The sequence below is a fragment of the Cornus florida genome, unplaced genomic scaffold, assembly GCF_030987335.1.
Source record: "Cornus florida cultivar Cherokee Brave unplaced genomic scaffold, ASM3098733v1 CherokeeBrave_3.0.0_Hap2_Chr11, whole genome shotgun sequence".
NCBI classification, from domain to species: Eukaryota; Viridiplantae; Streptophyta; class Magnoliopsida; order Cornales; family Cornaceae; genus Cornus; species Cornus florida.
In genome coordinates, this window is record NW_026775581.1 from 106,330,069 (window position 1) to 106,344,588 (window position 14,520).

The 14,520-nt window shown below is 39.4% G+C and overlaps 1 protein-coding gene across 1 annotated transcript; it reads left to right on the forward strand.

The window, feature by feature from the left end:
* Window positions 1-13,197: 13,197 nt before the first annotated feature.
* LOC132281781 (uncharacterized) lies at window positions 13,198-13,662 on the forward strand. The gene has a single exon (XM_059783449.1). The coding sequence runs from the start codon at window positions 13,198-13,200 to the stop codon at window positions 13,660-13,662; it is 465 nt and encodes a 154-aa protein (XP_059639432.1).
* Window positions 13,663-14,520: the final 858 nt, after the last annotated feature.

Genomic DNA, 14,520 nt, shown 5'->3' on the forward strand with positions numbered 1-14,520 from the left:
TATGTATATAAGCTCCCTGTATCCTGTCAAACGTTCATGTTTTCTAAACCAGCACTGAACCTTGTATGCACAGCAAAGAGACTATTTGCAGCCATTTTCTAAAAAATGAGGGGGGAAAAGGTTCAATAAATGGAGATAGTGTAAAACAAATAAGTTCATCCAGTAAGTAATAACCAAAGCTGCTCAAAATTACATTCCATAGGTTAGTACCCACTCATTAAATCTTCAACCTCACTTTACGAACAATAAAAAAAAAAAAAAAAGTTGCTTAGTGATGCAGCCCATGCTCCATTTTCAATTGGGAGGAGAAGATTGAAGACAAATTGTCAAATAAATGGTTTTGACAAATAAAATTTTTTGAACAAAAAATTAGCAATTATCTAAAATTAAGTTGCACTCTGAACTTTAATCATTGGACCAAGGAAAGCAATGAATCCAAGATATGTACAAAATTTGGTTCGAAAAATGTTAACTAGAGAGAAATTTGATCTTTAATTAAACTTGAGTCTTAAATAAGGGTCAATAATGTTTCAGGAACCATCTGATACCCCCGTCAATGCTCCTACCCTGTTTTGGAATTCCAATACCCCCATCAATGCTGTCATCTTTGTTATTTATAAGTGGGTGTTTCTCATATGATTGTTAATGTGTACTATTATTGTACTTTTTTCTTTTTCTTTTCTTTTTTTTTTTTTTTTTTTTTGGGATTGGCGGTAGTGTGATGGTGGCGTCACCATGTCAGGCTCTTAGAGTATTCAATAATTCACTCCCGGATACATACAGTCCTCCTGTATCACATGTATTGAGAAAAAATTCCTCGAGAATAAATCCAAAGAGGTTCCAACCCTAACCTCAAAACATTTTCAATATATACTAAGGGGCATTGAAATAGACCTGGGCCGAAGGAGAACCGAAAACAGCAAGCCCAACCTAGGGACCAACGCAAAACGCAAACAAAGCTTGACCTAGACCCATTAAACAAATAACAATTTAATGGAAAAACCTGTTAGAGGCAGGGTAGGAGTTAAGTCACACAGAGCGGGTACTCGAGAGAGAGCGAATGCGAGAACGGGAGTATAGGAGCGGCAAAATCTAATTCACATAGTGGAATTAGGAGTAAGAGTGTGCGTGGTGTGCGAGAGCAAGAGCACGTGCGTGGCGTAAAAACGACACCCCTTTTAGAAGAATTACGTGACTTAGGGCGGAAAGCTTCAATAAAGATCTAAGGCAATCTCATGCTCCCTCAGTCCCAAAATAAATGTTCACTTTCTCATTTTTTATTGTTCCAAAATAAATGTTTGCATTTGAAAAGTCAAAGTACAATTTTTGTAATATTACCAATTTAACCTTCAATTTATAAAAATTAAACCATCATATCTCTTTGGACTTGTTATGGATAGATTTGGTAATTTATTCACTTCTAATACAATAAAAAAAAGTTACTAGAACACATTCTCTTGAAAAGTTCAATTTCTGAAAAGGGACGTTTATTTTGGGACAGAGGCAGAAATTCGTAAGTCTATAGAAGGTCAACCAGCTATTGAAGTTAAAGAAGACACTTACCAACGGGCCAGTTCTTTACTTTCTAAAAGGAGGTCAGGGGTTCAAGTCTCAGAAGAGACAAGTGTGTGTGAGTACCAATTAGAAAAAAAAAAAAAAAAAAGTTAAAAAAGACACCTTTTATTTATTTATTTATAAAGATGGCAAAACACTCCACCGGTGAAAAAGCAAGAAAATGTTCTTCTAATTTAGGAAGGATTTTCTCACTCTCCAAAACAACGTGCCTCTTTATTCTTCGCTAACTTCTATTTATAGTAGTTTACATTTTGCCTTAATTTACTATATTTTTCCTTCCAAGTCAGAAGTTCATGAGCCTCCTCCCGCTGTGGGGCGATTTGTCAACCCAAACTAACCCGAACGAAGGCCAAAGCCTTGCTATTTTGGACTCTGCATATACTGGGCCTAACCTTTGGGCCTTAAGGTTTATGAAGGGCCTAGTCGGTCGGGCGATTTGGGCTGGATCTGGCCAGGTTCGGGTTTGTTGACGTTTCCTACCCTTTCAGCTAGGTACCCTTTCCGTCTAGAACAATTATGGAGGTTGAAAAAATGGTTTTGGGTCAAAATAGGGTTAGTATTGAAAATCCCTGAATTTCACTCTAATAATATATGTTATATTAAAAAATATTAGGTATATAATAAGCAAAAACTTACTTCTCTTATTCCAATCACTAACTTCTGCCACTCAACCCACCTCTCTCAAATTGCATCTGCATTATTTATAATAATTTGTTATGTTCATAATACAATTACAAGAGTATCTTTAAATTGTATCTCTCTTCTTATATTGTTTCGAAAATATATATTTGGTATATAATAAACGATTTTGAGTTGGATGAGAGGGAGCTACGCTACATGGGGATAAGATTCCCATCCTAAACTCGTCCCATTGTCATCCTGTAACGACCCTAGCTGATGCCAAAATTTTAAAAAAATTCGGCATAACCTCCCCTAAAAATGGGCCTTCAACAACCTGTCCCAAAACACAAAACACATAAAATCATCTAGCATCTCATTCATCCGTTCATTATACCTTAACATAGTTCCTTTTATGGTGGAACATCCACACCCCAATTAATCTAAATTATCATAATTACAGTCCCAAAATACAAGATTAATATTTAAAGTCCCTGTCTTACAACGTTACATGATACAATTGCATGGAAACATATACCATAATTCCACTAGTTTCATTTACATCAAACAAAAGATAAGTTCGTTCTTAAGTTACAAGGCCATGAATACTAACTTAGTTACATTTCCACAACTACGAATATACATAGAACGGTTAAAATACAAAATAGCAAACAACCTTCTAACAATTTTCAAGCTTGAGGTGGATTGTCGTCCACTAGTTCATTTCCAAGACCTGAAAAAAATAATATAAATAGTAGGGTGAGCATAAAGCTCAGCAGGTGACACTTAAGACACACATCTTGTGTCCTTGTGAGTCCAAACAAAGCATAGGCCAATGGGAAATGGGGATCATACAATGTCGGGGAATAATACAGCATAACGATTCAATGTCAAGTATATCCAATGCAATGGTATGAGATGCAATGCATGCTAGTGTTGCTTCCCATTTTCATAATCCAAAACATCATTTCCAAACTTTTAATACAGCCCGCCCTTTGGTAGCCTCGCCGCGACATGAGAGGAGGATTGGCTAGTGTCCCTGACCATTGTTAACCCCACGGCGTCATTATAGGGCCCAGCTAGCTCAACCACGTTAGGGCGACTCCCTAGTCCCCTCTAGGCTATGTTAACCTCTGGCCCGTTGGTAACCCCGCAGCGACCGGGTTTCGCATAAAACCATTTCATCAAAAACACTTCCCTGAAATTCCCCATATTTATTTTAAGAACAATTTCTCCCATTTCATGCAAACCCAATGGTATGTGCATGTATCTATGTTCCATACATTCAATGTGATGGCATTTAAAATTCTACACCATAAAATTAAACATTCAACATGTTCAACATCTCCCAAGTAATTATTAACACATTAAGATACATCAAAATACATTTAAGCATGCTTTACACATAAAACAACTCACATTCAAATACATGAATTTCTCTAGACAACATTTAAAATAATCATTGATACAATTAACTTCTAATTAAGCATTGTGATACCCCTCGGATCTGAGACACGGGTTGATCAGGCCCAAGCTCAAACCCGAGGGAAATATCCAACAATTAATATGTAATACGAACATAGATGACAAAATGAATTTGATAAATAAAGTTTAAGCTGGAAGAAAACTAAATATAAAAACCTTTAATATTAAATATACTTAAATCCCAATAATCCAAAACCTCCATAAGTTAACAACTCGGGAATCCATCTCCAGTGGACCCCTAAAAACCAAACTGAATGAAAGTAAACTGAAGATAAAATCCAAATCAAATATCTGGAAAGAAGTCCTACATCGTCGGTAGAATGGAAGATCTTCTCTGCCCAGCACGAACAAGCTCAAGCCTGGAACTGACGTACACCTGGAAAAATAGGAGTGGGTCAGGCCCACGAACAAGTTCTAACCTACTACAATCCAAGCAGAGACTCGATACGCATATACACTCTAACCAACTCAACAAAAACTATATAACTCGTGTGTATATATATATATATCCATACTAAGGGACATTCACTGGACTACAGTAGGGGTCTCAACCTGAATAGAAGGCAACATGCGAAAACGCACCCAAAGGTGGGCATGAGTACCTAGACCTAACAGGGTACACCTCAATCTACTATAGCAAGCTACGCATCCACTGCATATACGCACCCTAACCAACGAGTCTGAGACTCAAGCTCCTCTCGTGGTACCATAAACATATATTTAAAATCCGTTCATAACAATCCATAATAAATCTAGTAAGTCGTTCAGCTTATTCAACTGCACAGACTTAACATAGATAACCAGTACTCCAGCTAGTCATTCAGCTTGTGCAGCTTCTTTGACTTAGCCTAAATATAAGTAGGATTTATTTTTAATCCATTCCCTTATTCCGTATAGGTAGGATATAGCAATTTTGAGCCAAATCCAAACTTAGTATGTCACCGTCCCATACCGATGCATACAATCCAATCCATCCGGCAGTTAATAGAATAAATAAAAATATAACTATCAACCAATCCATACATTCCACAATTGACAATAAAACACTAAGTACAAATATCAATTGTTCCATATTAAGCATGATAAAATAATTGTCAATTAACAAGCTTAATCTATACTACTCTATAAGGTCCACTAATTGATATTACAGTTTATACATGTAAACCAATTAATTCTAATCAACCATAATAGAATATAAATGTTCACAGGTTTATTTTTAGTAATTCTGGAACATGACTAACTGCAAATCATCACTAAGAATTTTAATACCAAAGCTTAAACATCTTGCAGTTCCTCCCATCCAAACTGTAAACTAACTTAGGCCCAAATAAGCATACTAAACCATTTAAATCCACACGTTTATTTTATAACATTGAGATAGGTTTAATTGAGAATTTTATTGCTAAGAATTGCTATTCTAAGTGTTAAGCAATTCTGCATCCTTTCATAACAAAAACCCAGTAAACTGATTAATTAAGCATTGTCCACTGTCGCATTAAAACAAAGTTGTTTTATTTTGCATAAATCTTCTCTTAAGGATTTTAATCAAGCTTAGACCACCTCTAAACACCTCAGTATAGCTTCCAACAGAAACTGAAAATCCCAAAATCCAAGTTCTGTAGCCCATACAGTCACAGAAAGATTAAAAAACGCACACCCGAGGGAAGAGCCTGCTCCACCAAAAGAAGAGCCTGCTCTTCCCATCTTGGAGCCAGCTCTACTTAAAAGTAGAGCCTGCTCCAAGACCCTTAGAGCCGGCTCTACTTAAAAGTAGAGCCTGCTCTTCGTCCGGAAGAGCCTGCTCTTTAAAACAGTAAGCCGTCTCTCTCTCTGTTCTTCATCGTTTTGAATTCCGGTGAGTTTCTGATGAACTGACCTTCATACCTAGGGTTCCTAAGTGTTTAAATTAGGTTCCAACTTATACCAGAATCCACTAAATTCATTGTTCAGTTACTAAAATTAATTAAAACATGAATTTTGCATCAAAAGTTTAATACGAGCAGTTTAAGCATTCCGGAGCATCGACTGTTGTAGCAAATCAAACTTGCAACCTAAATTAATTCTAGTGCTTCCCAACATGTTATAGAACTAATTAAAATCATTACTCATCAGTTTACACGAATTAAACAGAGGTTACACAAGGAAGAAATTAAAACAAACAATACACACGTTTCAATTACAAACAGTTTTAAAACAACAGAGGTACAAGAAATCCAGTTTAATTTTAATCCTTAACAGTTCCCTGGAGTTGTGTTAGACATGCAAAGAACACGAGGCAACGGGAAGGAGTGAGGATTGGAACTTGCCTTTAGGTCTCAGTTTGAAACCTTGCACCGTTGCTTCCTAAATTCTCCGGCGAACTCCGACTACTGTAAGCCTTCCTCTGTTCTCTCTCTCTGCCTCCACCGACGTGTTTAAGTTCTAAAACCCTAGGTAAACCTTAATGTATATATTTATAGGATTAAGGTTACCCTAATTCTAGTCCTAATACTAGACAGGCAACTAAGTCGGCTAAAGAAAAATAAAACAAAACCCTAAGTTCAATTAACGAAAAATAGAAAAAAATAAAATACAATTTAATAACTAATTAATTAATTCACAAACCACCACTAAATTAATAAAAACTAATTAATTAATTCACAAACCACCACGAAATAAATAAAAACAAATAAAGTCACACGTAATCAACAAATTCACAACTAAATAAATAAAAACACAATTTAAATAATTAAATAAATTCCAGAACTATCATTGTTAAATTAGGGATATTACAAGCATGCTTGACATAACAAATGATTATAACTCACAATGGAATAAGAAGGTAGTGGATTAAGGTGTCCCTACCTCAAAATGAGCAAAATCCCTAGAAATGGGTTCTTAAATTCAAGCTCCCAATGAGGACCAAAAGCTGGAATTTCTGGTACTAGCACGTAGAGCTCGTCGTGCTCGTCGTTTTTGCCTCAAACGGCACCTAAATCCGCCAAGAATTGAGAGAGAAATCAAGGATTGAAGTTGAAAAAGAAAAAAAAAAAAAGAAAAAGACAGAAGCAGCGAGAGAGAGAGACTTAAGCTATCAAATTGGAAACTAAATGGGTCTGTAATGACCCTTATATCTCAGGTGGGCCCCACAGTTGAAAAAGTCATTATATTAATTATATATATAGATAAAGTCAAAAACTTTACATTCTACCCAACTTTAAAAAGATTTCGTTCCCGAAATCAAGACATACCTGGAGAAGAAAACAACTCTGGATACTTGGAGCGAACCTTCTGTTCGAGCTCCCAAGTAGCCTCCTCGACTCCGTGGTGTCTCTAAAGGATTTTCACCATGGGTATCGTCTTGTTCCTCAACACCTTTTGTTGTGTGTTAAGAATCTGAACTGGTCCTTCCTCGTAGGAAACATCCTCATCAATGTCTACATCAACCCAACTCAAAATGTGAGATGGATCTGGCTCGTACTTTCGTAACATCGATACATGAAAAATATTGTGGACCCTATCCAACTATGGTGGCAAAGCAAGTCTGTAGGCAACCTCTCCTACACGGTCCAAAATCTCAAATGGTCCAATGAATCGTGGAGACAACTTACCACTTTTCCCGAATCTCATCAATCCTTTCTGTGGAGAAACCCGAAGAAAAACGTGGTCTCCCACCTCAAAGGATAACGACCGTCTCCGCTTATCCGCATAACTCTTCTGTCGGCTCTGAGCTGTAAGTAACCTCTATCTTATCAACTTAATCTTCTTAGTAGTCTCGAGTACAATGTCAGGTCATAAGGCGGTTGTCTCGCCTACCTCAGTCCAACAAACAGGAGACCTACAAGGTCTACCATACAACGCCTCAAATGGAGCCATCTGAATGCTCGCCTGATAACTGTTGTTGTAGGTAAATTCAATAAGTAGAAGGTGATCCTCCTAACTACCACCCAAGTCAAGCACATATGCCCGAAGCATATCCTCCAAAATCTGGATAGTACGCTCCGACTGACCGTCAGTCTGTGGATGGAATGCCGTACTCAGGTGCAACGCTGAGCCAAACGCTGCTTGAAGTCCTTCCCAAAACTTCGAAGTGAACTTAGCATCCCTATCTGAAATAATGGTTACTGGAACTCCATGCAACCTTACAATCTCCTTCACATAAAGAACACCAAGCTTCTCTGCATCATCTGTTGCCTTAATAAGCAAAAAGTGAGCTGTTTTGGTCAATTTGTCAATGATGACCCATACGGACTCATTGCCCCTCGTGACCTTGGAAGACCTGTCACAAAATCCATAGCAATATGTTCCCATTTCCATTGCGCTACAGGTAATGGTTGCAACAAACCGGCTGGTCTCTGATGCTCGGCCTTCACCTGCTGACAGGTAAGGCATCTAGCCACAAACTGTGCAACATCTTTTTTCATCCCGTTCCACCAATACTGACATCTCAAATTTTGATACATCTTGGTACCACCTGGATGAACTGCAAAGCGGGAAGTGTGAAACTCCCGTAAAACGTCCTCACGACAAACAGTATGAACCACCAACAAACCCCTGAACCGTAGACCCCCATCTGCATACAAGGCCCAATCTTTCACTGTCTTACCACTAGAGATCAAAGCGTGAATGACATCTAAATCCGGGTCCTGTCTCTGTGGCTCAATCACTCGTACAACAAGAGTAGGCTGAGCCATAAGACTAAACAAGAATGCCGGCTCGCTATCAACATCGTCATCAAAACAATACAATCCCATCTCTGCCAAATCCTTAAGCATCTTCCACTTCCGAATAGCCAGACAGGCCATAGTTCCACGAGATTTTCGGCTTAAGGCATCTGCTACCACATTTGCCTTGCCCGGATGATACTGCAAGTCAAAATTATAATCTTCCAAGAATTCAACCCATCTTCTCTGTCTATTGTTCAAGTCCTTTTGGGAGAAAAGGTACTTGAGACTTTTATGATCCGAGTACACCTCGAATCTTTCACCATACAAGTAGTGTCTCCAACACTTCAAAGCAAATACAACTGCCGCCAACTCCAAATCATGAGTAGGGTAGTTGTACTCGTGAGTCTTCAACTGTTGAGACCCATAAGCCAAGCCACGTGAAGCATCAACACACACCCTAAACCATCACGTGAAGCATCACAATAGATCACATAACCCAAGCCACGCTCAGGTATCACCAACACTGGAGCCGTAGTCAATCTTGTCTTCAATTCCTGGAAAGATGACTCACAGGCTTCATTCCATGCAAACTTAATCCCTTTCTGGGTTAAACGGGTCATAGACGCTGCTAAACGGGGAGAAATCTTTCACAAATCTCCGGTAGTAACCCGCTAGACCAAGAAAACTACGGATCTCAAACACATTCTTGGGTTGCTCCCAATTCAAAACAGCTTCAATCTTTGATGGATCAACTGACACTCCGCCTTCTGAAACAACATGTCCCAAAAACTTCACCTCTTGTAGCCAAAACTCACATTTCTCATATTTGGCATACAACCGGTGCTCCCGCAAAATCTGTAAAACAATACTTAAATGGATCTCGTGTTCCTCCCGAGATCGTGAATACACAAGAATGTCATCCACGAAAACTACCACAAACTGGTCCAAGTAATCGTGAAAGACGCGGTTCATTAAGTCCATGAATGCCGCTGGAGCATTAGTCAAGCCAAAAGGCATAACAAGGAACTCATAGTGTCCATACCGTGTACGGAATGCTGTCTTCGGGATATCCTCATCCCTAACCCGCAACTGATAATAGCCAGACCTCAAGTCAATCTTGGAGAAACAACTGGCTCCCCTCAACTGATCAAATAAATCATCTATCCTTGGCAAAGGATACTTGTTCTTGATGGTGGCACGATTCAACTTCCGATAATCGATGCACAATCTCAAAGAACCATCTTTCTTCTTAGCAAACAAGACCGGTGCGCCCCATAGTGACACACTCGGTCGGATGAAACCTTTCATCCTCAAATCATCAAGCTGTCTTTTTAATTCCTCCAATTCAACTGGTGCCATACAATACGGTGTCATAGAAATCGGCGCGGTACCTGGCATTAACTCAATAGAGAACTCCACTTCTCGGTGTGGAGGCAACTCTGTCAAATCCTCCGGAAACACATCCAAAAAATCACGAACAACTGCAGAATAATATTCTTCCACAACATCATCCTCTTCGGCTATAAGGGTAGCCAAAAAGTAATCACCACGATTCCGTCCACGAATTCCATAAAACGATGAAATGTGGGAATCACTCCGATCTCCCACGAAAAAGAAACAGTCTCCCTCGAGAGTACAAACTGTAACCCTTCCTTTGAAACAGTTGATCGTGGCATGAAAAGAAGCTAACCAATCCATCCCGAGAATGACATCAAAGCTAGTCATTTCTAGGAGGATAAGGTCAAACAGAAAAGTCTGCCCAGCTATCACAATGGAACAGTCCCTCACAACTCGGCTCAAAGACACTGAAACTCCAACTGGCGTATCAACACATAACGCCCGATCCATAAAACTGACCTCTAACCCTGATGCAAGTGCAAATGATGATGAAATGAAAGAATGAGATGCACCAGAATCAAACAAAACACAGGCCCAAGAACCAAACACTGGAAATATACTTCGGAGAACTAAAGATCCAGGAGATGCATCAGTTGGTGCAAGGGCAAAGACACGCCCCTACGGTGCCTGTGCCTGTAAACTATTAATCTGAACACCAGACTGTTGTGCCGACACAGTAGGAGTATCCCTCCTAGCTGGTCGTGAACCCTGAGAAGATAAGGCAGGCTGTGGTGGTGGCGGCGGTGGTCTAAAACCTGATTGAACCGTAGCCGACTGTAACGACCTCTGTCGTGACCCTCTGCCACTAGTGGTGCCTGCTCCCTGACTCGGACAGTCCCGAATCAAATGGCCCTGCTGGCTACACCCATAACAAGCCTTCGGAGCTGAAGAAACTGAAGTCAATCTCATAGGACAACTGGACTTGTAATGCCCAGGCTGCTGACATTGAAAGCAAACAACTGCATTCCTATAAGACCCAGCTGGCAACGGAGTGGTAGGAGCAGATCGTGCAGACTGCTGTCCCTGAAACTGAGATGGACCGCCCTTGTTCCTTTTCCAAGAAGATCCTTCGGAAGATGGCCCTACACCCCTTTTTTGCTTCAACTGCTCTCTTCTTGCATCATTCTCTTTATTATCAGCTTCCAGCATCAAAGCCCTTTCCACTGCTTCAGAGTAAACCTTAATGAACTGTGCCGTGATCAACGGCCTCATCCAATCATTAAGACCAGAAACAAACTTCCGAGTCTTGTTAACTTCATTTCTCACCATTTCTGGAGCAAAGCGAGAAAGGGAGGTGAACTTGTTTTCATATTCTGCCACTGACATGCTCCCTTGGATAAGGTTATGAAACTGGTCTTGTAACTCCCATCTTTTGAAAAGAGGAAAGTACTTTTCATAAAACAATTCCTTGAACTTGTCCCAACTCATCTCTTCTACCTTGTATCGGCTCGTAACCGACTTCCACCATAATTTAGCATCCTTAGCAAACTTATAAGTAGCTAGGATGATCTTCAAATGATCCTCTGTCACATCCATTGAAGTCAATTGAGTTTCAACTTGCTCCATGTAGTCATCTGCTATCATTGGATCCGCACCGCCCTCAAACATAACCGGCATCAGCTGAGAAAACCTCTTAATAATCTTGAGACGCTTCTGAGCTGGCGTCTCCTCGACTTGAACTGTAGGTTGTGGTACCGACTGCGACTGAGCAGCAATCGTTGCCCTCACGACATTTTGCAACAAACGATTAAACTCCAGTGCCACAGAACCTTCACCCACTTCTACGGGTGCTTCAACATTATCCCTCCTTGTGGGGACAGCTCTCGGGGGAATCAAGTCCCTAAGAAGTGTGTCCTCATCATTTAGCTCCTCCGGATTAGAGCTGGAGCTCTCGCCAACATCACCCCTAGTCGGTCTAGGGCCAACTTCCCTGATTTCCTCACGCGTGACATCGTTCTATAAAACAAAGGAAACAATTCAATAACGATAACACTAAGGTCCAACCGTGAATAACCCAACGCAAAAACATACTGTACAAACATTTAGCATGTAATACTATGCAATGAACACATTAATGTAAGCATATAAACACATAAGCACGTAAGCAAGTAAGCAGTTAAGCATACTTTTTCACATAGCAAAACACAAAACACAAAACACATAAAATTAGTGAACACCCTAAAATTGGCAATTTCCTTCGCTTAGGGGCAATTACATTGCCGGAAAAGAGGCAATTTCATACGGAATTGCAAATGGATGTTAGGGTTTTTTGAGGGACGGTTTGATAAAGTTAGTGAACACCCTAAAATTTGTTTCCTCCACGAGGATGATTACTATATACTTGTTTCGTGAAAATGTGTCATTGCGTAAACTTTTAACAATATCGTGTATAAATAGAGACTACTAAAATTTTATTTTAAATGAATTTGACTAAAATTCAAAGTAGTCATAGAACAAGAGATAACTGAACTCATGTAATTGGAAAAGCCTAAAAGGCTTGCTTCTTCCCTAATTGGTACTCACACACTTCTCGAGGAATTGTTTGCATTTAGCAAGAATCGATCCTGAGACCTGATATATCATGAAGCATAAAACTCAAGTTGTTTCAATAGGCCAACCCTTGGTCTTGCTTCTTCTTCTTGTTATAGAATATGGGATATATCATGAAGCATAAAACTCAAGTTGTTTCAATAGGCCAACCCTTGGTCTTGCTTCTTCTTCTTGTTATAGAATATGGGATGAGGGATCAGGCATAGCTAGCTAATGACATAGAAAAGTGTAGGGCAAGCTTGGTTTGCCATTGCGAAAACAACTTCCCAACGCCTACAGAATAAAAAAAAATATTTTACAATAGTATAAAAGACAGTTGTTTGAATGATTTTGAAGTCAGTCTCGTGGCTTCACAACACCACCATCAGGTCCATCACACCCCTCTCCCTCTCTCTTTCTCTCATGTTGAAAAATGGGGTATGGAGGAGGATTCTTCAAACATAGCCAAAAGTTGATTTAGAAGCCGACTTTGGTAGGCAATACCCAGAAATGCAGTGGAAATGAGTTTGAATCGTAGTGGTCTTACAACATCATCCTCTCTCTCCATTTCAAGCGGAAAAGTGGGGTATGGAGGACGATGTTTTTAATCAAACAACGGGGTTTGATGGATGATCATGGAAAATACTATATATTTCACACTTCCTGAATATCAGTACATGTTTTAAAATTCCTGTCAGTTAAAACTATCTATATAATATTATGATAACAAATCTCCAAAATAAGATATTACAAAAGTAATATTCTCACATTGCCTTCACATATGGCCACAAGACAAGTTGGTAAATAGCCATTACCTAAAAAGCCCTCTCCTTCTCTTTACTTCCCCTTCCCCTATAAATTAGCATGTTATGAAGCTGTTAAGGAAGCACAAGACTAGAAGAAGCTGACCTATTACTAGCTCGAAGTGCTCAACTTTTAGCTAGCAATGGCCTTTCCTTCAGCCTTTCTTGTCATCACTCTTAGCCTATTTATCTCAGCCACCATGCCATCATCTGAAGCCCTCAGAGTCAATAACATGCCTATCGGTAGCATACGTACAGGGGGCACCATTGTATGTGCTGATGCTTCTATAGCCACGGCTAGAACTTACAGACCAATCCCACGAGCACCGATTCAGCTGCTCTGTGGAAGCGGCTCCACTGACGTTGTGCTCAGTCAGGGTCTGACCAATCTTTCAGGCGTTTACTTCTTTGTCCTCACCGTGGCTGATACCCTACTCATTGATCCAAACAGGTGCTATCTTCGCGTCACCATACCACCAAACACTTGCACTCTCTCAATCCCTAATGGTTTCCTTAGGATTCCTTTGGTGGTGCTTGACGTTGTCCAAGCCACGCTTGGGAACGTGCTGCTTTTCGGTCAAGGTCCTTATTCCTATGTGCCTTACTGAGTGAGGGTTAGAAGTATGCCCTCTGTCACTAATAAGAAAAAATTAAATAAGTGCAATGACACATTTAATGTTGTGTGTTTTTAAGTCTACCAATCATCATGTGTTTATTGTTAGACATTAGAATAATGTTTGTTTTTCAATATTAATGTACTAAGTTGCCTGTAATATGGCATGGTTATCTATCATCACTTTTGTGTTCATTATTTTTCATCATTTATCTATAAATCACACAATGTGTTTGTCACCCAACACTGATACCTTACACAGTGACCCAGCAGCACAGTTTGTGTAGATTGAATTTGACTTGCTTGTGATTTTTACATGTGATGCACTTTCATGGAAGTGTGATTTAGTAAATAGAAATCAGATTGGTAGTGATAACCCATAACTCCTCCTAAATGAAAAGTTAAAACTTCATGTGTGTGTGAGTAGCTTCGCTATACAAAATAAATGTATTAATGTGTGTATATGTACATATAAGCTCTCTGTCTCTCTGTGTCAAATATTTATGTTTTCTAAACCAGTACTGAATCTTGTATGCACGGCAAAGAGATTATTTGCAGCCATTTTTTCAAGGATAAGGGGGAAAAGGTTTAATAAATGGAGATAGGTGTAAAACAAATAAAGGACATCCAGTAAGTAATAACCAAAGCAGCTCAAAATTACATTCCATATAGATTAATACCCACTTATTCTTCAACCTTACTTTATAAAACAAATATAAAGTTGCTTAGTGATGCAGCCTATGCTCCAAATTTTATTTTTTTTTTAGTCGGTATTTACACACACATACCTCCATTAATTGAGGCTCAAACCCCGGACCTCCCTTTAAAAAGTAAGAACCTAATACTGCTGGGC